This window comes from Elephantulus edwardii, unplaced genomic scaffold, assembly GCF_000299155.1.
Source record: "Elephantulus edwardii isolate Elephantulus edwardi_28Jun2011 unplaced genomic scaffold, EleEdw1.0 scaffold00104, whole genome shotgun sequence".
Lineage (NCBI taxonomy): Eukaryota > Metazoa > Chordata > Mammalia > Macroscelidea > Macroscelididae > Elephantulus > Elephantulus edwardii.
The window spans coordinates 9,691,510-9,718,646 of NW_006399854.1; the positions used below are offsets into that span (position 1 = coordinate 9,691,510).

The 27,137-nt window shown below is 47.4% G+C and overlaps 1 protein-coding gene across 1 annotated transcript; it reads right to left on the reverse strand.

Moving 5' to 3' along the window:
* On the reverse strand, positions 1–27,137 carry RAB15 (RAB15, member RAS oncogene family). Its single transcript, XM_006891805.1, has 7 exons — positions 26,979–27,137; positions 4,199–4,259; positions 3,380–3,440; positions 2,844–2,921; positions 2,025–2,114; positions 386–451; positions 1–213 (listed from the first exon to the last, which is right to left on the reverse strand). Exons 1-7 carry the CDS (start codon positions 27,100–27,102, stop codon positions 55–57), a joined length of 639 nt encoding a protein of 212 aa, XP_006891867.1. The 5' UTR covers positions 27,103–27,137; the 3' UTR covers positions 1–54.

Consider the following 27,137-nt stretch of genomic DNA (forward strand, 5'->3'; position numbering starts at 1 on the left):
CACAGGCCTCCTGAGGGAAGAGGGGTATTGTGTAGGGTGCCCCGCACAGAACTCTCAGCACCAGCAGGTTTTTGAAGAGGTTGCTGGGCCCTCAGGTTTGCCCTCTTCCTCCTCCAGCTCAGCTAGTGCCAGCTCATGGCTGGCACGTGTCTGGAGCCCATCCAGCTCCTTCCGATGGGCCTGCAGCACCAGCTCCGTCAGACGCGTGAAAGACTGGGAAAGCAAGGGGCACAGGTTAGTCGGCCCCTTTCCCTGTCCCCTCGTCAGTCTGCACTGCCCAAAGCAGGGAAGTTCCACTATCGTGGCTCCTTCTCCTCCTCCCCCACAACACCCCACTCTGCTGATTTCGCCAGGATAACAGGGCAGCAGGTCTCCCGGATCTCACCTCTTTAATGTTGAGGTTGGTGCAGGCACTTGTTTCATAGAAGTCCATGCCGTACTCCCTAGCCAGCTGCAGGAGAAGAACCGTTCTGAGAGGGAGCCAGTGAGAGGAAGGAGGCTCCCACAGCACCTGGTATACTAACAGCATAACACTCACACACCAGCCTGTGTCACGACAGTTCCTCAGAGAAGGTCTAGACCGGGCGCTCCTGGTAAGGTGTGGGCTAACATAACACAGTATGGGAGAAGAAGCTACACAAATACTCTCTCCTCAACACACCCATACACTCAGCCACGTGCCCAATACACACATCATGACAGGAGACAAAGATAGTAAAATGTTTGGCATCTTAATGAAGAACATGGGCATTAGTGTCAGACAGACTGGAATGCCAGTGCTGTCACTTAAGAGTGACAATGACTTTAAACAAGTTACTATTTCTTTCTAAGCCCTCGTGTCATCATTTCTGAAATCGGAATTATGTTGTTGTTGTTGTTACATACTGTTGAATCAGAATTGACCCATAGCTGACCCTCCTGCTGGTTTTCAGAGGCAGTTAACCGTATGAAAGGACATTGCCCACCTCTCCCCGCAGAGCAGCTGGTGGATTTAAACCGCGTACCTTTGGGTTACCAGTGTAGCCCTAAACTGCTAAGCCACCAGAGCTCCCAAATGGGAATAAGAGCTATGCAGGAGAAGAGTCTTGAACATACCGTAGACTGCCAAGAAAACAAACAGGACTGTCTTGGTGTTGTACATAGGTTCGCTGTGAGTTGCAGGTGACTTGATGGCACACAACAACAACAACAACAACAACATTGTCCAAGGTTGGGGAATGATTAAATAGGCTTATATGTTTAAAGCACCATGCCAGTCATGCAAGTCTCAATAAATACAATTATAGTAAGTTTCTCCTCCACACAACAGCAAAAGTAAATAAATTTTAAGTAGTAACAGAATGCTTTTAAACAAGAAAAGCTCTTTAGGACCCTAAAACGAGAGGCTAATTCTTGACTCAGAAACATCAATCTTCCTTTCTGTTCTCTTGAAGATGGTCTCCCTTTCTGCTTGGACATTCCCTCAATGCCAACCTCTTCCCCTTCCTGCCATACAAGCCTCTTCAACCACAGGCCCTCCATCTTTCCTCATTTTCCCTCCTCCCTCCTCTAGAGAAAAGGAGGAAGGGAGAGGGGGTGGAGGAGGCCAAGATGGGGGTGAGGCAGATGTTTCCTGAGTGTAAAATGCTAGCTATGTCTGGATGCTGTTAGAAGTCCCCGATCACCACCACAGAGATTATCTAAGTAGAGGGCATTTCTGCTCCTTGTTACGGAGGGAGCTCACTGGCAGTTAGAATCCACTAACTGAGAAAGATGGGCAGTCTCTTCCTGCTTGATTTACAACCTCAGAAACCCAATGGAGATCCCCTGTGAGTCGATTCTGACTCGATGACATTGAATGTGAATCTTGCTACTCAGACCTGGGAGAGTGCAGTCCAGGAGGTCTTGTTTCATATGGACCTGAAGGATAAAAGGCAAACTCCACATATGGCAGCTCCCCCAGAGCCTTGGGGTACTGTGGGAGGCGTGAGAGGACCTGATGAGGTTCCAGCGAGGATAGACTCAGCCTGCTCACTGCCACTCACCTGCTGCCCTTGCTCTCTTCCCACCTGTCGTTTCTGTTCTTCATCAGCCTTATTCCCTATGAGGATCTTCTGGACGCCTTCTGGTGCATACTAAGGACAAAGGATAGGGAAACTGCCTGTAAAACCTCCTTCCCCTCCACCAGTCTGTTTATACTAGTCTCCAAACAAGAGCCCAAGGGGCAGACAGACTGACTGAAAACAGGTCAGATGACAGTGTCTTGGAGGGATGTCACGGGACAGTTTAGGGTAGGAAACACTGGCCAGAACTGGTGCTTTCTTGGTTTGGACAACAGATATTAGAGCTAGAAAGGACAATGGACTTATTATAATTCCTCATTCTACAAATGAAGAACTAGGTAAGCAGAGTTAAAATGGCTTGCCTACAGCTTCATAGCTGTATAACAAAGAGCAGGACCCTAGTCTCTCAACTATATTTGGTCCTGAGATTTCCAAAAGGAAGAAATTAACAGGATAGAGCTTGAAACAAATTCATTTCTAGGGATGAAACAGCAGCTGGGCCCTGGCAGGGAAGTGCGCAAAAGGGCATGGCAACTGGGCACCTCCCCAAGACTGATTTACCTAAAGTCTTCATCCAAGGGGCTACTGGGGGATGGGGGGCAAGGTTTCCTGGCAGCATTTGTTCACCAACCCTGAGAGCTTCAGGCCTCCCCTCTGCCTTCCCCTCAGAGGACCCCTTCCCCACCCCGTCAGTGAGGTGGGTCCCCTACCTCATCCGCATTCCTGAGAGCTTCAGGCCTCCCCTCTGCCTTCCCCTCGGAGGACCCCTTCCCCACCCCGTCAGTGAGGTGGGTCTCCTACCTCATCCACATCACTGACCCACTTCATGATGTGCTGGTAAGAGCGCTCGCTGCTAATGTCATAGACTAAGAATATTCCCTGAGAAAGAAACAAACACAGAGAGGTAGGGAGACGGATACAGACAATGGACCAAAAGGGGGTGTGATGCTGTAAATGCCGGGTCCCACTCTCAGCCCCTTCTCCCAGTTTAGTATGAAGTTTCCCTGGAAACCCACCATTCCTCTCAGACCTCCAAAAGCTCCAGTGTCCCAGGGCCATCGCTGAACTCAGGGCAGGAAGGCACTGAATGCCCTGACCTGGATCTCCGGCCCAGAGTGGAGGGTGGAAGTTGGGGGTAATACAGACTTGCCTGCAGTGAGCGCTCAGTGAATGTTGAAGGCTGAATGGTCAGTGACAACCGAAAGCTTCCCTCCAGCCCCCTCCCTAATAGACAATCCAGAAGGCCTATTTTGGGGATCACTAACACTAATAAACACCCTGAGGTGGGAGTTTGGGTAGCAGCTTCACAACTCTGAACCCCAAAAATGGTGGCTTACCTGGGCCCGTCGATAGTACTGCTTTGTGATGGTCTGATACCTCTCCTGCCCAGCCGTGTCCCTGCAATTGAAAGCCAGTCCCTCAGAAGAGCAGGTACTGAGAAGGCCATGTGGAGAAGAGAGGAGCTGGGGAGATCTTGTGCCCTTGCAGGGAAAATGGGGGGGACTGCAGGGTGAAAATCAATGGTTATTTGATCCCCAATTGAGTCCAAACATTCCTGGCTCAGCAGGAGAGAGGCCCCATCATCTCTGTCTACGCTGGCACCGCCAGTGTCCCAGCAATGCCTTGGCCCCTCCTGGCAACTCTGTCTGGACCAGGACTCAACCATCACCGAAGTGTAGGCAGCTCTCGACAAGTTGTCCCTGGAGGGCAGACTTGGTTGGATGAGGAATTGCTGCTATACTTGCAAACCCACTGGGACCTCTGAAGGCAACATCTGTACTAATCTGGAACTGGGATTCTCTTTCAAAAGCTGGCAAAAGCATCAATCCTTCAGGAGAGCCACAGCTACCCCCTGTGGCCACTCACGGAACTGCAACATGCTGTTCTGTTGTAGTCGCACCAGGACTCCCCCTAAATGATGGTCTGTGGTCTCCCCACCTTCTAGTCTTAACTGCAAGGGGGCAAGGGGATCTTTAAACAAGACAAACCAAATTTGTCAATTTCTGCCTTCTGGTGATGTGTGGTCAAACACATAAAATTTCTTAAAGAAAAAAATGAGAGTTGCCGTAAGAATATAGGAGAGTCTTGAGATTTCACATCAGAGAGGTGACCATTATCCCAGATGCAGTCTGGGGCCCTCCTCCTGCCCAACTCACCAGATCTGTATCCGCACTTTGATGCCATCTACTTCTATGGTCTTCATCTTAAAGTCAACACCTGAGGAAGGGGAGAACAGGGCATTTAGGAAAAGTGAGACCAGAACTGTGAAGTTTAGAACTTCACAGAGAACTTAAAGAGTAAGAAGTCAAGATTTCACACTTAAAGGGATCTCCCATCGGTTTAATCGGCAGAGAGATGCTTGTAAGGTAAAGGAATTCATTGGCCAAAACCTGATCCCAACAAAATATCTGGAGGTCTGAATGGCATTTGCTGTCCCCACTGAGCTGAGAGTGACCAGCAAGGAAAGGCTCTGGAGACACCAAGGGAGGCAGACTGAAGATTAGGAAATCAACTTCACTGCTGCCTCAGTTCCAGCCCCAAAACGTGTCTCGCTTCACTCACGTGTGAAGTCTTTCTATTTATACTTCTGGAGAAACTGCCTGTGTTTATCCACCCTGAATTCTAATCCCTAGGAATAGCAAGCTACCTCATTTGCCTGAGTTTTTCTCTTTCTGCCTTATTAGTAGTCAGGAGGGATTACAGCACTGTGAATGTGAGGAGAACACTCAAAGGACAGACAGAGAATTGTTTCCACCCTTACCTCACTGTGGTGTCTACGAATCCCCCAGCCCCCAGCCTAGACCTTCCAAGGAGGATTCAGTGAGTCTGTGAGTCTGTTAATGACTATCCTCGTCTATTGTAGGAGGCACTGCTGTTCAATAGAAGGAGCAGGAACTCTGAAGTCAGCCCTGAGTATGAATCCTGCCTCTGGCCACTCGACTCACAGCCATGATTTGGAGCACCATACCTTTCTGAGTTTCCAACTGCACGTCAGTAAAATGGGGGCATTTTCAACTGTTTCAGAGGGTTGCTGAGCAAACCAAATTAAATATGGCCCCTGGCACATGGCAGGCATTCCGTTCACTCTCACTGTAACCTCGGACAATGCCTGGGACATGGCAGCCACTCGGTGGTGACTGCCAATGCCCAGATGAAGGAGCATGGCATGTCGTATATAAGCACAGTCAGGTTTCTCCAGGGCTGAAGAGCTAAGCTACAATAAGACACAAGAAATACCAGGCATTTGGCAAACCAGTCCAGGGTAGAAACAGCACACAGAAGTTGGGATTGGGCTTGAATGTGAGTGACGGCAGGAGGTGAGGGGAGATATTTTGATCATCACCATCTCCCTCTCAAACATAACTGTGTCCAGGCACAGTGCCCAGTGATTCAAGAGCTGTGTCAAATAGGTTAATTAAGCTCTGTGTGCTCCCCGGAGAGAGTTTTCATTAGAGAACGTGGTAAAGAGTTCTGGACCAAACCTCACCAGGCTGCAGAGCACAGCAGACCCCTAAGATGGCAAAGTTCTCCGCATCGCTGCCATTCCACCTCACCATCAGTAGTTCTTTGCTAAGAGGGATGGCATCTCCCCCTATTAATGCGGTCCCATTTGTTCCACAAATACAGAAAAATTATATTCAATCCCTTCTCTCTCACCATCCAGACCAATCGTTGCTTAATTAGAAAGGAGAAAACAATTCAGAACAGACAATTTGAACTGCATAAACCAAGTTGGCCGGATATGAATCACTTTTCGCCTGCCCAAGCTGATTCATACCAACTGAGCTGTACTTTTCCAAACGGGCACTATCTGGCAGCATTTCCGCAATGTGCACTGAGAAAGAGTGAAGACGAAGCATGAAGGAAGAAGACAAGAAGAGGACACCTGATCTTGAGGAAAGCATTGCTGTACTTGTTCTCAGGACAGACTCGCACATACTGATGTCCCTGCCAAAACAGGTATCAAGGACCTTAGAGTCATTTAGTACCTGGCACTATCTAATTAATTCTTCATACAGTGAATTCCAAAGAGAACCAGAAGTTTTGTTCACTCTGATTTTTATAAAGCTCATCCTCAGTGGATTGGAGCTCAACATCAAGAAGACAAAGATTTTCACCAGTGGGCCAGTTGGCAGCACCATCTTTGATGGAGAAGAAATTGAGATTGTTGACAATTACAGCTTCCTCTCTATGAAGATGGCACCGAAAGTGAAGAAGGAAGCCTCTGCCCCTTCCAAAACTGAAGCCAAAGCAAAGGCATTAAAGGCCAAGAAGGCAGTCCTGAAGGGCATCCACAGACAAAAAAAAAAAAAAAAAAAAATCCACATGTCACCCACCTTCCAGCAGCCTAAGATGCTGAGATTCTGAAGGCAGCCCAAATACCCCCAGAAGAGCGTCCCCAGGACAAACAACCTTGACCACTATGCCATCAGCAAATTTCCCCTGACCACTGAGTCAGCCAAGAAGAAGATAACAACACACTTGTGTTCATTATGGGTGTCAAGGCCAACAAGCACCAAATTAAACAAGCTGTAAAGAAGCTCTATGACATTGATGTGGCCAAGGTCAACACTTTGATTAGGCCTGATGGAGAGAAGAAGGCCTATGTTTGACTTGCTCCTGACTATGATGCTATGGGTGTTGCCAACAAAATTGGGATCATCTAAACCGAATCAAGCTGATTAATTCGAAATACAAATTTCTATCTCTCTCTCCCTCTCTCCCTCTCTCTCTCTCTCTCTCTCTCTCTCACACACACACACACACACACACACACACACCCAAAACAAACAAAAAAAACCCAAACCACCAATTACAGCTTGCTCGGATCCAAAATCAACACACTTAATTAACACCAGCAGTCAGGAAATCAAAAGATGAATTGCATTGGGAAAGTCTACTATAATGGACCTCTCCAGAGTGCTGAAGAACAATGATATCAGCCTAGATACAAAGGTGTACATAATCCAGGCCATGGTCTTCTCAATTGCTTGTTATGCTTCAGAGAGTTGGACAATGACTAAGGATGACATAATAATAATAGATACCTTCAAGCTGTGGTGCTGGAGAAGAGTCTTGAGCATACCATGGACCGTGAAGAAAACAAATAGGTCTGTCTTGGAGAGGGTGGAATCAGGTCTTTCCTTGGAGGCTAGGATTTTTAAGCTCTGCCTCACTTACTTTGTGCATGCGGCCAGGAGATATAGGTCCTTAAGAGAAAGATATCATGCTTGGAAGGGTGGACGCACAGCACAGAAGAGGGAGACCGCAGATGAGATGGACTGATACAGTAACTGGAGTAATGGGGAGTTGGTGTGTCAGAATTAGGGAGACTGGCTCAAGGACAAGAAAGGGTTCAGAGCTGCTGTACATAGGGTCACTATATATCACAGGCAACTCAATGGCACATAACAATAACATACTATGACAGGTTTGGAAGCAGGAGTGGCATCCACTTCCTAAACAACATGCCTCCGGAAACTCTATGAACTTTGATAAATGTCGAGAGTTGTAGAGAGGCTTCAAGCCTTTTGTTCATAGGTTCACTATGAGTCATGTTCAACTCAAAGGCAATAAACAACAACAACATCCTTAAGAAGCCCAAATGGCCCAAGGGTTAAACACTTGGCTTCTAACTAAAAGATCAAACTCACCCAGGAGCTCTGTGGGAGAAAACCCTCCAGTTTTCATAAAGATCACAACCTAAGAAGCTTTATGGGCAGTTCCACTCTGTCACATAGGATCGCTGCAAGTAGAAATCAACTTAACAATGTCTAACAACAGCTCATCCTCTTGGTAGTCTGTTGAGAAATGTGCAAAGTGACCAGGGGAGTGTGGTTAGAAAATTGTACATTTTTAACTCCATAAACATTCATGGGGACCTACTATGTGAGCTGCACAGGGCCAGGTGTGAGCTGTTGCTGGTTTGTGTGCCATCAGTTGGAATCAATCCACGGGTGACCCTCCAGCGGGTTTTCAGAGGCAGTACATCATGGGAGGAGATTGCCCTGTGGAGCAGCTGGTGGACTTGAACCGTGTGCCTTTGGGAGGTGTAGCTCAGCTTCTTACCTCTAGGCCATCAGAGTGTGAGCAGAGCAGTGGAAAAGACATACAGTCCCTACCCTGAGAGCGCTTTGCTGTTGCTGTTAGCTGCCCTTCAGTTATCCCTCAACTCGTGGTGAGTGATCCCCATGCACTGTCGTGCTCCACAGGACTTTCAATGGCTGGCTTTTAAGAAACGATCACCAGATCTTTCCTACTAGTTTGTCTTAGTCTGGAAGCTCCACTGAAATCTGTTCATCAGCATCACAGCCACACGCAAGCCTCCACTGACAGATGAGCAGTGGGTGGGTTCACTTGAGGTACATAGGGCTAGAATCAAACTTGAATCTTAAGCATGAAAGGTGAGAATTGTACTGTTGGACTACCCCAGGTCTTGGTGGGAGTGAAACAGAGGCCCAGAGGGGTAAGCACAAGGTCAGCACGGGAAGTAGCAGAGATTCAAACCCAAGTCTCTTTCTGTACTATTTCTTGGAAAGGGAGAGGAGAATTCCATGTTAATTAGACAGAAGCCTTAACTATGCTTAGTTTCCTGTTTCCTGGTGCGTCCAGGATAACAGACTCGGTGGGAGAGGTGTTTTCAATACTAGCAGACCTTTCCCATGGAAGAGAAGATGAAAGGTGGAAGGATGGAAACAAGCCTTTAGAGGAGGCAGGCGGGCAGGCTACAGTAAGACACGAGGAGGGAGGGCGGACTCCTGCTTCTCTTCCTCCCTCCCTTCTTAGCTGAGAGCAGAGACCAAGGCAGCGGAATTCTAGGGGCTCGCAGCACTTCCAGATCCAGCCATCTTGCCACCAAGTGACCCCCTGAAAAAAAACGTACTGAAGCATCTTTGTGAAGTACAAATGTTTTTTTATTATGGCTACTTTATGTACTACTATATAATGTAAGAAAATATGTCTTCTGAGAGGTTTTTGTTTTCTTCAAACTCTCTTAAAATACTTTATTACAGTTTTTTGATAGAAGTTTACACAATTTGTACAATATGTGACATTGGTCCTACTCCCATTTTTTTTTTTCTTTTTGGTGATTTTTTTAAAAATAACAACCCAAGAATTTTTAAGTGGAGCTAGAACCATAAGAGGTTACTGCCTGTTCCCACAAGCCAACTGAGTGGAGTCAAAGATGGAATAATTTAGATGCACTTTATTCAGATACCGGCCATTAGAGAAAAACAGTGAGTACTTGAACTCTAAAAAATTACTTCTGACATCTCAGGATCAATCCCAGCTTTTTAAGAGATGGTCAAAGAGGGTGGGTAGGAAGGAGAGAAGGCTCTAGGAGTCAGATAAGACTAAGGGGGTGAGAAATGGGGAAGGGATGTGTGAGAAGAGTCAGAATTTCCGGAAGGTTATTTGTCAGACATTTTATGCTTTATGTTCTTGGGAAGGCAGTGACCAGGCTTCTTGAAGAGACGGTGTCCTGTTCTCTATGGTCAGGGAAAATGGTTAACAGGTTTGTGTTCTGTACTTTAGGTAATTTCTAAATTCTTTGTTCCAGGATTCCTTGACTGAAAAGACTTAGTTCTTAGAATAGCAGTCTCACAACTTGTTAATCAATAGATCTACACAGGCATCTGATTACTATTTTCTAAATGTAAACTATGTTTGAGACACGCCCCCCGCCCCCATCAGATCTGATCCTACTATCTGCTCCCACACTCTAGACCTTCCTCTGTACCCACCTGCCTGTCACCTCTGGCCTGTGGCAGCCTGTGCCTATCCATGTCCTTTCCCCTCTTCCTGCGTGGCTGCTGGGTTTTTTCCACTGCTGAGTATCAGAGATCTGGCCTTATTTAGTTTCCTGCAGATTCAAGCCTGCTCACCTCAGCCAGGCCCTTGCAGCTGCATAATAAACTGTTCATATTTGTGCTCACCTATCACATTCCCCACAGCCAGTGTCCTCCCCACTCCAAGACTCTAGGCCAGCACACCCAATTCCTGCCCTATGCTCTCAACAGAATGCCGTTTTCCTCTGAGGCCCACAGCATTTCCTCAGGACCTTTTTGCCTTCTCTGCCTTTGATGCCAATGAGCCCTCCCTTCTTGCCTCACTTCTCAGTTTTCCTCATCAGACTTCTCTGACTGCACATTTGAGAAGTCATTCCCTCTCTCCATTGCGTCTCAATGTCTCCTTTTCTACTGGAAGAAGAGATGTTCCCTCTCCAATTCTATCCTTAGACGTTCTCACCTTGACTCTTGTAAGGCTGCACTTCTCAAGCTTCAAGGTGCACAGGAATCACCTGTGGGTCACCTTGAAAGGCAGACTCTGACTCAGCAAGTGTGAGAGGAAGTGTGAGATGCTGCATTAAGTTTTCAGGAGAAGCTGATGCTACTGCTCCCTGCATCATAGAAGTAGCCAGCTCCTAGGCCAATGGTTCTCAGAGGGTGGCCTTGAACCTACAGCATAAGTGGCACCTAACAACTTGTGAGAAATGCAGGCTTGAGCCTCATTGCACATCTAAGGAATCAGAAACTCTGTTGGTAGAGCCCAGCATTCTGTGGCCCAACAAGCTCTTCAGGTGAATCTAAAGCATGCCAAAGTTTGAGAATTGTGTCTAGACCAAAGCTTTCTATCTGATGAGAGGCCGCATAAGAGTTCTTCATTTCTTGTTCTTACATACCATCGAGTTGGAACCAATTCATAGCTGACTCTCCAGTGGGCTTTTAAAGGCAGTAAATCACATGGGAGGAGACTGCCCATCTTTCTCCCATGAAGCAGAAGGTGGATTCAAATCATGTGCCTTTTGGCTTGACAGTGCAACTTCTTACTACTAAACGACCAGAGCTCCCTAAGAGTTCTCCATTTCTTAAGGTGTTCTTTACAGACCTTCAGCTTTAGAGTCAGTTGAAGCGAGCTTTTACAAATGCAGTTACCTTAATTGCACAGACCTATTGAATCAGAAGGGAACTCTGGTAGCATAATCCATAGAGAGTTGCACTGCTAACCCAAAGGCCTCTTCTCTCTGGTGGTTCAAATCCACCAGCAGCTCAGAGGGAGAAAGCTAAGCAATCTCCTGCCATACAAGTTATAGTCTTGGAAATCTGCTGGAGCGTCAGCTATTGAGTCAGTTCTGACTTGACAGCAATGAGTTTGCTGAGTCAGAACTTAACAAAAGGCCCAGAAAACTGCACTTTAAACAACATCATGGGTAATTATTAGAAAAAGGAAAGTCCAATGTTGTGGAAGAGCTGTACAGAGGCATTGGAATCTAAAAGACCTGAGTCTGAATTCAGGTTGTGGCACTAGCTTTGTGACTGTAAACAAGTGTTAGTTTCTCTACACTTCAATTTTTTATTCTATAGAACGAAAAGAATGCCACTTTCCTCCTAAGAGTTGCTGTAGGTTTTAAGTTCAACCGTGTATATAAAGCACCTGGAGCATAGGAGGAGGCGGTTCTCTCACTCCTACCTTCCCTCTGCTGAATAAAGGCTTCTTGGGGAACAGCCAGCAAAACCAACCCAGAGAATCCCTAATGAAGAATGGATTACATAACCTAGTCTTCTGTTACTTAATGTGGGTCGAGAAGCTGACAGTACCAACACCATCCAGGCACTTGTCAGCGTTCTCACCTGACCAAAGCCATGGGATTCTCAGTCATATCATGTGTATATGAAAAGCTAGGCGTTAAGTAAGGAAGACACAAGAAGAAGTGATGCCTTGGAATCATGGTACTGATAACGAATACCTAACAGACCCAGCCTAACAGACAAGGGCAAGCAACTCTGTCTTAAAAGTGATGCTGGAATGCTGCTTAGGAGAAGGAATGGTGAGACGCTGGGAATGCTATCAGGAGGGACCAGTCCTTGGAATAGGACATCATGCTTGGAAAAGAAGGACAAAAGAGAGAGAGAGAGACACTCAAGTAGACTGATTCAGTGACTGCAACAATGGGCATAGGATAGCACAGGCTGTGAGGATGGGCTGGGTTTTGTTTGTCATAGGGTCGCTTTGATTCACAACAATCCTAGACCTACTAAATATTACACACACTTCATTAAGTTGGGGAGCCGCTGACCAACTCGTCTCTGAGTAGGACCACACCCAAGAGTCACAGCAACATTTCATGTATAGCACACACCTCAGCAATGAACATGGTGCCCTCAGTTCTTACGGCAGCCCTTTGAAGTCGGCAGAAGTGGGCATTATCATCATGTGGCACAGAGAAGTCAAGGCACCTTCTCATACTCCCACAGCCCATAGCTGAACCAGACACTTGAAAACTGGTCTCTAAGAACTTACACAGGATGCTCTTCGCTCAGCCAGTGGCTTTCCAACCCTGTGGGGCTGTGGGATCTTACGGATTCAGAGTGTGGCAATGTCTAGAAGGGAGGAGCTCTTAGGGGCTTAGTGTTAAGGAATTGTGCTGCTAATCCACAAGTACACGGTTCCAACCCACCAGCTGATCTGCAGGAGAGAGATTCTCCTCCCGTGCTGTTTACTGCCTCTGAAAACTCACTGGAGGGTCAACTCTTGAGTCAGTTCCAATTCAATGGCACTTAACAAAAATGAAGAGGTGGTAACATAGGGGACAAGCCAGATCCTATGAGGAAACTCATGACTGCACTAAGGCCAGATTCATCACCTTGGACAGTGCCACTTCAGTGTCCCTCCAAGAGAGCCCTCTTTCTGTTGCAGGTCACATAAGTGTGAAGCAAGCAAGAAGACCCCATCTCCACAGCCCAGCAGAGGTTCTTACAGGCCTTGGGAGCACTGGCAGGAGGAAGAGGAAGGCTAGCTCTCTCCCAACTAAAGCAGCTCTTCTTTATACCTAGTTCACCAGCTAGGTCAATCAAAGTCTGTGACCTGCTCAGTGTCCTGCCCAACCCAAAGAGAAACATGGCTGAGTGCAGTATGTTCTCTGTGAAGAAGCAGCTAGTGACTGGATTGGGACAGTTATCTGACTCAAACAAGGCCACTAAAGGGCTTCCTGGGTCATAAGCTGACCAAGCTGACTGATGCAATAGAGAGGTTAGCTAAGCCAATCAAAGCAGCTCCCTGAAAAGTGCAGAGGGACCTGCTGGTTGGTGATGAGAGGCACGTGATGCAGACAGATGTTCAGAGAGAAGCAGAGATACCTAAGGCCATTCTGGTGGAGGAAACGGCAAATTCCAACTCCAGCCTGTAGGAATTCTCCTAACACCTCTGCTTTCCTTAGTGGAACCTGAGACTCACAGCCTGACCGCCTACTTACAGCCCCACTAAGGTGGCAAGGAGTTTCACCTGAGTGGGTTAGGAATATTTCTACAGCAATGTTGCCTGATCCTTTTCTTTGTCTTCTCCGGAGCCCTGGTGGCACAGTAGCTTGTCTGCTAACTAAAAGGCTAGTGATTTGAACCTTCTCTTGGACTCAGAAGAAAGAGAGAAAGACCTGCTTCCTAGAAAACACTAAGGGGCAGTTCTGTGTCAGGTGGAGTCGCTATGAGTTGAACATGAACTCAATAGCACCCAACAACAATAGCCCCAACTAGACCCAAAGTACCAAAAAGGACACAGTGTCTTCTATGTTTCACAACATCTCTTAAACAAACAAACAGAATTCTCTACATTAATGCCAACTCAGTGATTCCATGAATACTGAGTAAATTTCATGGAATCTCCCTGGAGCATAAGGAGGGATGATTGTCTATGGCTTCTGGCAGGGGCAGATCCTTTGCCTTTATTACGTTGTGATCTGAACTCACACACGTAATTGGAAGATAAACTGTTAAGCAAAACCTCTGAATGGTGTTGCCTTCCTCACACAATTGTGGCCTAAGGCAGCACAGCGCAGTCTCCCACTTGCTCACTTCTGGTCCTGCTGTGTCCCTGTCTCACTCTCCTGCTGATTCCCTGGCTGCCAGCCCTTTGAGCCTCCAGCAGCAGCTCCCAGCGCCTGCCAGGCCACCGCCCAGAGGCCCTGGCATGCACTCCCGTGCTGCTGTCAGAGAATGGGAGGTCAGGGGAGGCCATCCTCTGAGCAGCGGGGGTGGGGCAGGGGAGAGGGACCGGGCAGGGAACAGGACCAGGTCAGGGAGACGGTGCTGGCCTTCATGGGACAGGATGGAAAAACAGGCCAGAGCTGACTGCCTCCTCCCGTGTAGGGAGGAGAGGCTGTGAAGACTGTTGGGAAGATGGGTTTCTGGAGGGTACATGCAGGTGAATAAACACTCCATCACTCTCTGCCTCCAAAATTAAGTCCTGGAAAGTATGGAAGAAGTGTTGCTCAAAAACCAGAGCAGCATCATGAGAAGCATGACTGTGAAGTCAGAGTTTGGGTTTAGCTCTGTTTTCATCACTATCTGTGCATTCTTGGCGATGCCGCACCTCTTTGCCTCAATTCCCTCACCAGTAAAATAGAGGTAACAATCCCTGATGTCTGAGGATTTTTGCAAGGATTCCAAGATAAGATATAAAACTGTAACCCAGGTGTGCACACAGAAGCCATAGCCTCCCTTACGGAAGGATGGACTAGGGTAAGCCCAGAGTAAAACCTTGTAGCATGGAAAGAGCCCCCAGAAATATTAAGAGAAGGGACTTGTGTTAAAGAGGAAGAACAGCAGGGCAGGACAGGGAGACAGAGAGCTAACGTGTTTCAACAAAACGGGGCAAAGGCCAGCCCCAGTGCAGCTCTGGTGGCTCCCCCCACTAAATCTGTGAGGAACCCAATAATGCCATTCTCCCCTCTAACTGAGGGACCAACTGGAAGATGGGGGTGTGCCTGTTGGTAGGCCAGCCCCTCTCGCGGAAGCCAGCCCATCATGGGTTAACATCAGGTGCCTGCCTGCCAAGTGCCACACAGTTCAGTGGAAAGCTGCTCCTGGGTGCCCAGTGTTATCTCTGTGATCACCCAGCCCAAGGGCCAGCAGCGTGACATGAGCCTTTTCATTAGCAACGAGACGCTACAATGAACAATTTAATACACCTGAAACCCAAGGCAGACACCCAATCCCCGAGGCCAGGTTGGCTCCGGTTACAAAGCACAAGCTCCGTGAATGTCCCTACCCTATGGCCCTGAAGGAACCAGTGTGTGCTGGACACGTGGAGTTCCTGGCAGGCGGGGCAGGAGTTTACCACCAAAGAGGTCAAAGAAGCTTCAGGAAGAGGCACAGAGGAGAGACACATAGCTCCCTGAACATGCTACCCTAAAGAGACATTTCATTTCAAAACTCTCTCCCCTCAGTGCAAATTTACCATAAAACTGAGAATCACACTTCTCTCACCAAGGGGCACATGTGAGGAAGAGAACAGCACAGAGGGAGAGTCTTCCCAGGCTCTTAGCCTCCCTGGGTGTTGGAATGCATGTCATAGATATCCCCCTCTCATCCAGAAGTCCTGCTTGACTGTCCCTCATGCTGGCCTCATTCTGGGTAAAAGGTGTACCCTGTCTCTCTCAACATATGCATTAGTCAGCATTTTCACAGTCTTTCCCAGAGGGTAACGGGAAGCAGGAATAAACGATGAGGCCCTGAACTCGACGAAGGGAATCCCAAACTTCTCACGCTAAGGGCATGTTTAACCTCAAAGGCACAGGGATTAACAGCCTTGATCCAGATGCCCACAAGAAATTCTGGAGATTCAGAAAAGCGCTCTCATCATCTTTTTTTCCCCAAGACACAGACAGATGCCATGTACGTACGTACACACACACACACACACACACACACACACACACTCACTCACTCACACAAAGCCTCAGTATGAAAAGGACAGTGGTGATAATGTGGGTGACAACAACTCCAGACGCCATCACCTCTTTCATAAAAATTGAAGAATCAGTCTTTGAAAACCCAGGACCCAGGAACCCTGATAATGTTATGTGAAGGGCTTCCAATTTAAGCACTGATTCCCATGGGGGTGGGAGTCTACAAATGGAGGTGAATGTAGCAGTGGCCCCCAGGCCTGATCATTCCTTGAAGAAACCTGATAATGTCTAGCTCCTGATAAGGGGACTAGATAACCAGATTCTGATGAGGCCTTGGGCCTGATCACAGATTGCTAAGACCCATACCCCCAAATTCTGGAGCAAACTCCCATACCCTCTAAGTCTCTCTAAAAACCCTTATAAAAGGAAGTTGTCTTTGCCTGCTTGAGTACCACTCTGATCCTGTCTGCCAGCAGTCACCTGGTGGCCCTCTCAGACCACACAATATAAGCCTATTCATTTCTTGGCACCAGCTTCTTTTCTTTCTTTCTCTCTTTCAACTCTTTTTTTCTATCTAACACTCTTTCTCCAGAGCCCCTGACTGCTGAGATGGTCCTAAAAGGTCTCTCCAACTGAATTTAAGCTGCTTTCATCATGATTTGGGCCCAAACAGGTAGGAAAAGCACAGCCCCAAATGTTGGGGTGTCTTCTACAATGCCTACTTCCTGGGAGAAGATGTGTGCCCACCACTCCCTAGAGAGCTACTCACTTCAGGCCTCAAGACCCCACTCAGATACCACTGCTTCTGAGAAGCCTTCATCATCACCCTCCCAGGAGAACATAATCACTGTTCAGTGATTTCAAAGCACTTAGATATTCCTTTCACAATGTTCCTTCCACCAGCTGGTCTGATTGAGAAAGACGGATAAGCTTCTTCTCCTCACCTCTGAAAACCTGCCGGAGGGTCAATCATGAGTCAGTTTCAACTTGATTACGATGAATTATTCTTCTTCACATAATATGTTGGCTGTTTGTTTGTGGGCTCTCGAAGGGCAGGGTAAATCTTGCTCATTTTTCTCACTGCCTAGCTGAAGGTAGACACTCATTAACTTTTCAGCAAAGTCGAATAAGTGAAAGAATAAATAAATGCATGTGTGAGTGTGTGAATAAATGAAGCAGTAAATGAAGTCAGTACAAGAAAGGAAGAAAGATCAGTGGACAGGAAAATCTCGATCAAGGCAGAGGGATTAGGGAGTGGCCACACCTTGGAGACAACTGTGTGCTCTCTCCTCAGATCTTGGTGCCACCATCACAGCAAGCATGTTCTCAAAATAGTAGGGGGGGGTGTTAAGGATGGAATTGTGCCCCCTGTGACTGTTGTCTCATCTGGGAAATACGGGTTTGTGTGATGTTAATGACATCCAGTCAGTGTAGGATGTTCCTAAACCAGATCACTTTTGCATTATAAAAAGCAGATTAAGCAAGGAGCACAAAAAGGAGGGAGGGGGAGGAATCAGTGCCACGTGAAGGCCTCAGGCAACTGGAGAATGTTCTACCAGAGCTAGCAGAGAGAACACTCTACAGCTACAGCGCTGAAGTCAGATTTTACACCTCCTACAAACCCACCTCAGAAACCCAGTAGAGGGTCAGCTTTGAGTTGGTTACTGCTTGACAGCAGTTAGAGGGAGAGAAACAAAAAACTGCAGAACAAATAAATCACCATTCATTAAAGCCACTCACTGTGAGTGTTTTGTCACAGTAGTACTGTTGTTATATGTCCTCAAGTCAGAACTGACTCATAGCTGACCCTCCAGAGGGTTTTCAGAGAGTGAATCACACAGAAGAATGCCCATCTTTCTCCTTCAGAGCAGCTGGTGGATTCAAACTGTGTGCCTTTGGCTGGCAATGTACGTCCCTACCATGAAGTGAAACGAAAACACAGGGTAGCACCTGGATCTCATCCTCAAAGGCACCCCCCACCACCACCATATCAACTCCTCAGCCACAGGCCCCTGACTCTCAGGGGGATCCAGTCAAGGAAGCTGACTTCTGTAACAGGTGCATAGCCTTTCTCAACTCCAAAACTCCTCAGAGTTCTACTTGGTACCTTGGGGAAGGGATGAACAAGGAAGGGAACTCCCTGAGCCTGTGAAGAGAATCTGCATGTGTAGGGAAAGGGAAGAGATGCTTCGATTGTCAGTCACTTTTAGGAAAAAACCAGCGTCATCACTTCTTTATGACCTCAGTTTTCCCAGCTATAAAATAGGGTTCGTGATTAGCATTTCTCCTTGGTGGTGAGGAATAAAAGATCCAGGAAGCCTTGTGCTGCTCTTGAAAAATCACAATGATAAGGCAGAATGGTCACTGAGCATTCAGAGGCCTGCACAGAAAATTGGCAGTTTTACAGGGAAACAGGCTCAAATATTAGATTACACAAGGCACTCTGAGAGGGCCAGTGACCCAGTGGAAGTGTAATGGCCAAATAGTGACTTTCAAAGCTCATCACCAACCTGTCTGAGGAGAGTGAGGAGGATGGGAGAGGAAGGCAAGGACAGGAAACAGGAAAAGGGGGTGCTGGAAACATGGGTGCTCCTGAGGAACTGAGAGTACAGCACACACCATCTGCCAGATTATGAAATTATTTCAGAGATGACACGACCTATGTTGCCCTTAGGGAAGGAGAAGGCCTGGTCTGGGCCTGTGTAAGGAGGAGAAGCGGAGGCCTGAGGCAGAGCAGACACTTGACAGAGGCCTAGGCTTGAGGCACAGCCACCCTCTGCCTGCCTCTCAAGACACCTCTTTTTCTCCTCCTACATCTTCTTCACACCCACTCTCCCTTCTCAGACACTGGCACAGAGAAACTTGAACATCAAAACTGAGATAAAATGCAGATGAACTACTAGCATTTCACTGAGGACTGTTCCAAGTGTGTTATGCCAATTAGTCTATGTCAAAATGTTAGGTGCCATCAAGTCAAGTACGACTCAGTGACCCTGTGAACAAAAGATCTGAACCCTATTCTATCCTGCACCATCTTCACACTTCCTGACACACAAAAGCCCACTGCAGCAGTCACCATATCAATACACCTGGTTGAGGATCTTCTCCTTCACCGACCCTCCACCCTTCCCAACATCATGGCCCTCTCCAAGGAATAGCACTTCTTAACAATATGTCCAAAGTATGTGAGGCGAAGCCTCATCATTCTTGCCTCCAAAGAGCACTTCAGCTACACCCTCTCTAAGACATATTTGTTCATTTTCTTGGCCATCCATGGAATGTTCAGTGCTCTTCTCCAACACCACAGATCAAAGGCACCAATTCTTTTTCTGTCATCCTTATTCACTGTCCAGCTCTCAGATGGTAATTAGAAAGACCATGGCCTGCCTGAATCAGATGCACCTTAGTTCTCAAAGTGACATGACTACTTCTCAATAATTTGGAAAGATCCCTAACTGCAGGTTTTCCAAGTGCAGTGCATCTACTTATTTCCTGACTGCTCGTACCAAGGGTGTTAATTGTGGATCCAAGCAAGATGAAGCTGTTGACAGTTTCAATCTCTTCATCCATCATAATACTGCCTATCGGACCAGTGATAAGAAACTTTGTTTTCTTGATATTGAGATGCAATCCATACTGAAGGCTGCATTCTTTGAGCTTCTGTAATAAGTGCTTCAAATCCTCCTCACTTTTAGCAAGTAAAGTTGTGTCATCTGAATAGCACAGGTTATTGATGAGTCTCCCTCCAATCCTGATGCCAATTCCTCTTCATTTCCTCTTCTTTCGAGAAGTCCAACTTCTTGGATAATTTGGTCAGCATACAGGTATGGAGATATAGATCTGATCTCTATATGCAACAATACTGACCCCAATTATGCTAATAAAGCATACATCCATTTCTCACGAACAAGCAGGTTGTCATGCAAAAATGAAAGGAAGCCATATCAGGTAACAGAATGGAAGATGACTACATCATCGCATACCTGGTAAACCAATGAGAACCATGGCCCAGCCAACCTTAGCCATGACAGTCAGTGTCACTTTCACTTGACACCTCAGTGATCGACTCTGTACACTGCTAATGTGCAGAATAGCATTCTCCCATCCTCCTCTCCCTCCTCAGGGTAGTGGATTTTTTTACTTTTCGAGGGAGACAATAAGTGGGAAGTAGATGTATCAAATATACCACAGACTACCAGAAAAACAAACAAATCTGTCTTGGAAGAAATAAAGTCAGAATGCTCCTTAGAAATAAGGATGGAGTCTTTAGTTATCTAGTGCTGCTACAATAAAATTATCATAAGCTCACGGCTTTTAACAGATTTATTCTCTCAGCGATTAGGAGGACAGAAGTCTAAGTTCAAGATCCTAGCTCTAAAAGGAGGCTTTCTCCCTCTGCAAGCTCAGTTTAGGAGGAATGTCACTGTCTGCATTCAGTGTCCCATGGAAACCTCGATGTGTCTTGGCATCCGTCTTTCCCTGGGTCTAGAAGTAGGGAGATCTAGTGCTTTAGTCGTAAGGAACTGTGCTACCAACGTAAAGGTATGTGGTTTGAATCCACCAGGTATTCCACAGGAAAAAGATGAGCCATCAACTCTGGTGCAACTCTGAAAACCTGCTGGAGGGTCATCTATGGGTTGGTTCCAACTCTATGGCACACAACAACAATAGGAGATTCAGCACAGAGATCCTGGGTTCAAAGGATGTGCTCTGCACTCAGCTCTTCTCTCCTGGAGGTATGGAGGTCCCCCTTCTCTGATAAAAAGGTGGTGCAGGCCACACCTCAGGGAAATCCCCTTTACAACAGATCAGGGCTGTGTCCTGGGTAAGAGTGCTGCATCCTACCCTAATACTCTTACAACTGATTACCTGGTCACATCAGATCACATCATGGGTGGATGATTACATCATTACATAAATACCAAATTACATCATTACATAACTGCCAAACCACTAAGATAATGGCCCAGCCATCTGACACCTATTTCAGGAGAAAGTAATTCAATTCATGACAGATGGTAAAACTCTGTCTGGCTTAATTTGAACATATTATCTGGGGGAACAATCAGTGCGGAAGGACCTCACGTCTGGGAGAGGGTCAGTGAAAAGGAGGAAGCTGACTGACACCGTGACTGCAACAATGAACTCAAACAGCAACAACCGTTAGGATGACGCATAAGGTTGGTATGAGTTGGCAACATCTGAAGGGTACTTAACGTAAGTCAAGGAAAATCTTCACACAACCTAGAGGGGAGTTTCTGTTAATTTTGTCAAGTTACAGATGACGGAGCTAAGCACAGATGTGTTAAATCCATTTCTTAAGGTCACAGAATTAGTAAGGGCAGGGAGAGTTTCATGCTTATCTGTGCTGTTTCCATTCTCACCCTCCCTGCCTTTCTGCAGAGCCTTGGGAATAAGTCCTTCCCCTTAGTATGCCCTTGCCCCTTGCAGCCAGAGCCAGTTAGAACAGAACTTCCTGAGAAAGGTGATACTGCAGCAGCAGCCCAATCGGTGAAAGCAGCCCAGAGGCCACAGTGGTCCAACCAGTCCGACTGGAAAGTCACAGGACACGGCAGCCTGGGCACTCAGTAGTGTTGAGGCCAAGAGGGCAGCCTTTAAAACAAAAGGTCCAGAGACCAGACCAGCAGGACTCAGGGAAGATCAAGGACAGGAAAAGGAGAGAAGAAACTAATTCCTGGGAAGTTCACTCACTCCTGGCCATCACGCTGAAAAGTGGTCACTGGTCCCTAAAGAAAGATATCCATGTGAGACACTCTCCCTGCCTGGGCAGACAGCATAGGTCACATGAGACTCCTGCAGCAGCTGCCAAGCTGACCAATTTCTACCCTTCCCTACTCTGGAAAAGAAGCCCTGGTGGCATACTGGATTACATGTTTGTCTGCTAACTAAAAGGCTGGCAGTTCAAATCTACCAGCTGCTCCACAGGAAGGAAATGGTCAGTACCCTCCTATAAAGATTTGTTGTTGTGTACAGCTGTGTCAGGTCTCACCCATAGCTGACTCTCCACTGGGTTTTGGAATTTTCAGAGCCAGTAAATCATGTGGTAGAAGACTGCCCATCTTTCTCCTGCAGAGAAGCTGATGAATTTGAACCACGTATCTTTGGGTTGGTAGCACAATTCCTTACCACTAAGCCTCCAGAGTTCCCAGCATCAGAAACCCAATGATGGGTCACCTTAACAATGAGTTGGAGGGATCTCTGGTGGCCTAGTGGCAAGAAGCTGTACCGCAATCCCAGAGGTACACAGTTTGAGAAGGAGGGGCAATCTCCTCCTGTACCAGTCAGAGCTGATTTGACGGTACACACACACACAAATAATAATAATTAATAATAATAATTTAAAAAAACAAAAAACAATGAGTCAGAACCAACACCACGGCACTTGGTTTGACTCAACTCTGGGGGAAAATCAGAACCAGAAATTGTACAGAACGTGGTGTCACAGAGGTGGTGAGAAGTAGACATGAGAGGTGGAACCAGTCAGGAGGCGCTTTCTTGCCCACACAACGCAGCCTCACCTAAGGCCTTAACCCCCTTCTTCCAGCCTGTGTAGTAAGTTCCATTGTCACCATGTTAGTCATCTACTCAAAATCTTTTCTGTCACTGCTCAAGTCTCACCTCCTTACTCAGGCACCCAATGCCCTCCCCCAACTGGTCCCAACATTCATTCATTAATTTAACATTTATTCACATAATGTCTGGCTCTGTATTTAAAAAGAACAACAACAAAAAGTAGTGCCATTAAGTCAATTCCCATCCATGAAGACCCCTAGTGTACCAGAGTGGACTCACATTCAGAAGGGTTTTCAGTGGTTGGTTTTCTGGAAAGCAGACACCACCAGATCTTTCTCCCAAGGTGCCTGAGTCAACTCAACCGTCATTTAACTGAGCATGTTAACTATTTGTACCACGCTGTACCAGGGACTATGAAAACAAAGATGAATAAGATTTGGTCTTATTTTCAAGGTGCTTCGAGTTTTCAAGACAGAGGAATGATGTTACTCATCCCTTAAAATATCCCTTCTGTTTCAGCTAGATGGCCCCAAGTCCCTGGAACACCCACTGAATTCCCACCTCTGTCATCTCTGCTCTTGTTCCTCCATCTGCTCCCTCCCCCTACAGGAACTGAAAACCCACCCACACTGGAAGGCCTAGCTTCAGCCCTCCATCCCTGACAAGTCCCGTCCGCAGGGATTCTCTCCTTCCCCAGCCTCCTCTAGCACTTTGTGGTCCCAGGTTCCATCCCCATCCACTGGCTGCCTCACAGTATTTAACTTCTGATATACGTGCCCTCGCCAAAGACCTTTCTTAATAGTAATGATAATGATCATAATCAATCCCTACATTGGAAGAGTGCTTTGCCAAATGCTTTCACATGCCATTAGCTCATTTTGGCAATAGCTCTTTTTTGGCCTATCTTGCCTCCCCAACTTGATTAGAGACTCCTGGTGGGAACAAGGTAGGATGCAATACAGCCCCACAAAGTGAGTTGTTGTTAGGTTCCACGAAGCTGACTCCAACTCACAGTGACTCTGTGTACAACAGACAAAAAGTGCACAGCACTACGTTTTATTAGAAAGGGGTCAGTCGACGTAACAAAGGATAGTCTTGTTAGGATGCAGCCATAGGCAGAAAGCATCAAGACACCCACCTCTGCTTCAACCCCACTGAGCTAGCGGAGCTGCATGGGGAAGCCTGCCTTGGGAATGGAAAGACCAAGGCATAGATCCAGATGCAGGGCAGGAAGAGGGGAAGAAAGTGAAGTAGGAGAGGGCAGCCAGCGCCTAAGTCGACAAAGGGGGGTTCTCCCCATTACTCTCAAGCAGGCCCTTATCTGGAATGTCATAGTTTTTTGTAGCTAATCAAAAGGCAGTAGACCACAAAAAGTGCCAGCCTAGGTGATATCAACATCGTTCAAGAATCCCAATTCTGTCTTGGCACTGATTAGTGGATTGCCTCAGTGGTCCCACTAACTAGAGAAAACTCTTGGATGATCAAACGGACAACAGCAACTCAAAAGGTTAGAAAAGAAACTTGGGGAATAGTGAGTATATTAATGGTAAGAACAGCTGGAATTACTGTACATCTTAGAATGCCATCGATGCCACTGAATAGTACATGTAGAAATTGTTTACTTGGTAAAAAGAAATCATGGAACAATAGCAATCATAGAAAAAGGAACCCCCTAGGAAATGTGCCTAGGTCAAGACAAAGTATGGAGCAAGAGTGTGTCTTAGATAGTGAGCAGCTTGAGAACAATGACTGTGATTAATGACTCCTTGGCTCCTTGGCTTGTCCCCCAGCTTTCCCTTCCCATCTCCCTGGAAAACTTTCTGTATAACCTAAGATGGAAACTTTTCTTTACCATCCAACTCTTTCTTTAAGTCTTTGTTATGCTAAAAACACAAGACAAGACAGGCTCACAAGTCATCTCTTGTTAGATACCACTGGGTTAGATGACTCATAGTGACCCTTTGAACAACAGAACACCACCCAGTCCTGTTCCAGCTTCACAAGTCTCTCAGCTTTAAATAACATTAAAGAAATGCAGCAGGGAAGAAAGATAGGTTTTGTTTTCTCTCATGTAATCCAAACTACCAAAAGCATCTACTGCATCCTGTGGAAAAGTGGACCCAGCCATGAGAAGCAGGGCGAATTCTGAGAATCATCCCCTGGATTTATGTCAATATACCAAAGTCCTGAGGGGAAAAGAGTGCTGCAGAGGTACTCCCACCCAATTCATGATTCACCTCACATCCTGAGGTTTTTGAGGAATTTCTCTGCAATCTGTATATTCATGTGTCTCATAGGAAGAAGGCATCCACGAAGAGAGGAGACAAAGTGGAAGAGACATGAGGAGAATGGTTTGGTAATTGCTTTTAAGTGATGTCAAGTTGACTATGACAGGAGCAGATGGAAATCTCGCATTCTCCAATCACCATCCTGCTCAAACATACTGTTGCAGTCTCTGTGTCGGTCCATCTCGTTGAGGGTCTTCCTCTCTTTTGCTGCTTTTCTACTTTGCCAGCATGATGTCTTTTCCCAAGGAGAGGCCCTTCCTGACAACATGCCCAAAGTATATGAGACAAAGTTTCAGCACCCCTGCCTCTAGGAAGCACACTGGTTGCACTTCTCAAGGACAAGCTTGTTTGTTCTTTTGGCAGTCCATAGAGTACTCCTTACTCCTTACCAGCACTACAATGCAAAAGCATGGCCTCTCTCCTTTGAAAACTGGGTAGTTGGAGTGGTGAAACAAAAGGCTTTGTCTAAAGAAAGCATGAACTTCTGAATGGTCATCTTGGTAGTGAGAAACAGGGATTTCTGACCTTCTGTGCCAAAGGCGGACAGATGTCTCCCCTCTATAACACCAAGCAGGAGCCCCAAACATTTCAGGAAGTGGGTGAGTGGATGAGTTTAAAAACTCTCAAGGGGAAAACTCACCTCACTTCTGTTATGTGGTCTAGGTACCAGAGTGCAAACTCGGCTCTCCAGGCAAAAGCCAGGAGCCAGCCTGCAGCACTGTGTAGGTAGTCCAGCTGCTCTTGACACCAGGCCCATCCCCAGAATTGCCACTGCAAATTTCCGTAAGTGGCAGCCTGCGGCCCTTTGTCCTCAGTCTGGTCCCTCAGCCACTCCCTTCCTCACTCCACTTGCATGCTGCCTCTCCCTGGAGGCTCCCAGACATACAGCTTCCCTTCACCAACACTCTCCCTTCACACTCCCGCTATCTCTCTGAGATGTCACCAATCCAGAAAACCAGCAAGCTCACAGGATCTCCTAGGAGCCCGCCTTACAGCATCCCTGGCAAAGAAGGGCATGTCCTGGACTCTAATCTCCTGTCCACTGAAGACAGTCAACTACGACAAAGAGAGAATGAGAATCCTAGAACTCAATGATAATTACAAAGTCAGAACCAAAAACCACACCAAACCAAATGTATATCAAATTCAAAGAATATCTGCATCTATCCAGCAATGTGCCTGACATTGTGCCAAGTGTATTACAAGCATTATCTCATTTAATCCTTATGATACCTCAGGTGGTAAGTACTATTTATATACCCATTGTCTAGATGAGAAAGTGAAGCTCAGAAGCTTAATATTCAAGGTCATCCTGCCTCAAAGTGGCAGTGCAAAGTCTGACCACAAAGCCTGTGTCTTCACCATGAGCCTCTCTTAGCAAGGAATGGGTGGGGGTGGGAGGTTCAAAAGGAGGCTGATTCACCTAAAGCTCAATAAAAAGAAGGAGCTGAGTGCCGGGGCCCTCTCCAGGGCATTCCAGTTGGGTAGGTGTTTCCAGTGGCCTGTGTAGAGCAGATGGTACTTGAGGGCTGACCATGCCAGAACCTGTTAGCTGTGGGTGGAATTCCTTCAACTGGAAACTCAGAAGAAGGGCTCAAGAGGGGCAGAGACTAAAAGGGTAGCCCACTCCCAGAATAGGGGATCCTATTACAGCCTAGTATGGAATACCCCCAGCCCTTGGCCTTCTAAACACAGGACCCAGCACTACCAGATCAAAGGTGTTTTCTAGGGGTAGGGGTAGCCCGCCTGCCTTCTGAGCTGTGGGCTGGGCAAGTATTTTCGCCATTCCTCCATCCTCCTCCACTTCCTTCAAAACAAATGTTTCGGTCGGCCTCAAGCTTTTTTGGACCTGGATGAGCGCCTTTCTCACTCACTGGCTTCTCACCTTTTCCGTGTCCTCCTCCAGGTGTTCCACCTTGTGGCTTACCTTCACAGCTGTGTCCTGGAAACTCAGTCCCGTTGGTCTCTCCCTTCTTGTCCCCATCCTTGCTCCGCTCTGGGTTCCCCATGAACTGAGAGTACCTCAGTGACTCGGCTCCCCACCCGGAGTCCCTCGTCCCCTCCCTTCCTCCACTCGGGGATGTCATTCCAGGAGCTATGATTCTCCCTGCCCGGATCTGGGTACCCAGGCCTACACCCAGCAGAGGCTGAGGAGACCTGGAGGGGACATGGGGGCGACACATGGCCCTTTCGAAGGGAGGGCTCCCCCAAAAGGGGCCAATGATCCTGCCCCTAGTCCCAGCAGCAGGGACCCCCCCTCACCTGGGCCAGTGGCCCACCACCCCGAGATGTATCCCCCTCCCTCCCCCCTGGCCTCCGGTGCCACCGCCTCTAGCCGGAGGGGCTGCCAACTCCTCCGTGCCCAGCCCGGGAAGGAAGGGGCCGCCCGGGAGGGGAGGGCAGGGCGCCCCTCCGGCCACCGCCCCTTACCGATGGTGGAGATGTGAGAGGAGTGGAACTCGTTGTCGGTGAAGCGGCACAGCAGGCAGGTCTTGCCCACTCCGGAGTCCCCGATCAGCAGCAGCCGGAACAGCACATCGTACTGCTTCGCCATGGCTGGGGCCCGAGGGGGTCGTGGGGGCTGCGGGC

What these genes read in the sequence shown, in the direction of transcription:
- RAB15 (XM_006891805.1), bottom strand. Translation starts at nt 27,102, where the DNA reads ATGGCGAAGCAGTACGATGTGCTGTTCCGGCTGCTGCTGATCGGGGAC. An exon ending in CTCTCACATCTCCACCATCG is followed by an intron (nt 4,260 to 26,978) that starts GTAAGGGGCGGT and finishes CCCCTTCCTCAG; the next exon opens with GTGTTGACTTTAAGATGAAG. An exon ending in CCAACCTCAACATTAAAGAG is followed by an intron (nt 214 to 385) that starts GTGAGATCCGGG and finishes TTGCTTTCCCAG; the next exon opens with TCTTTCACGCGTCTGACGGA.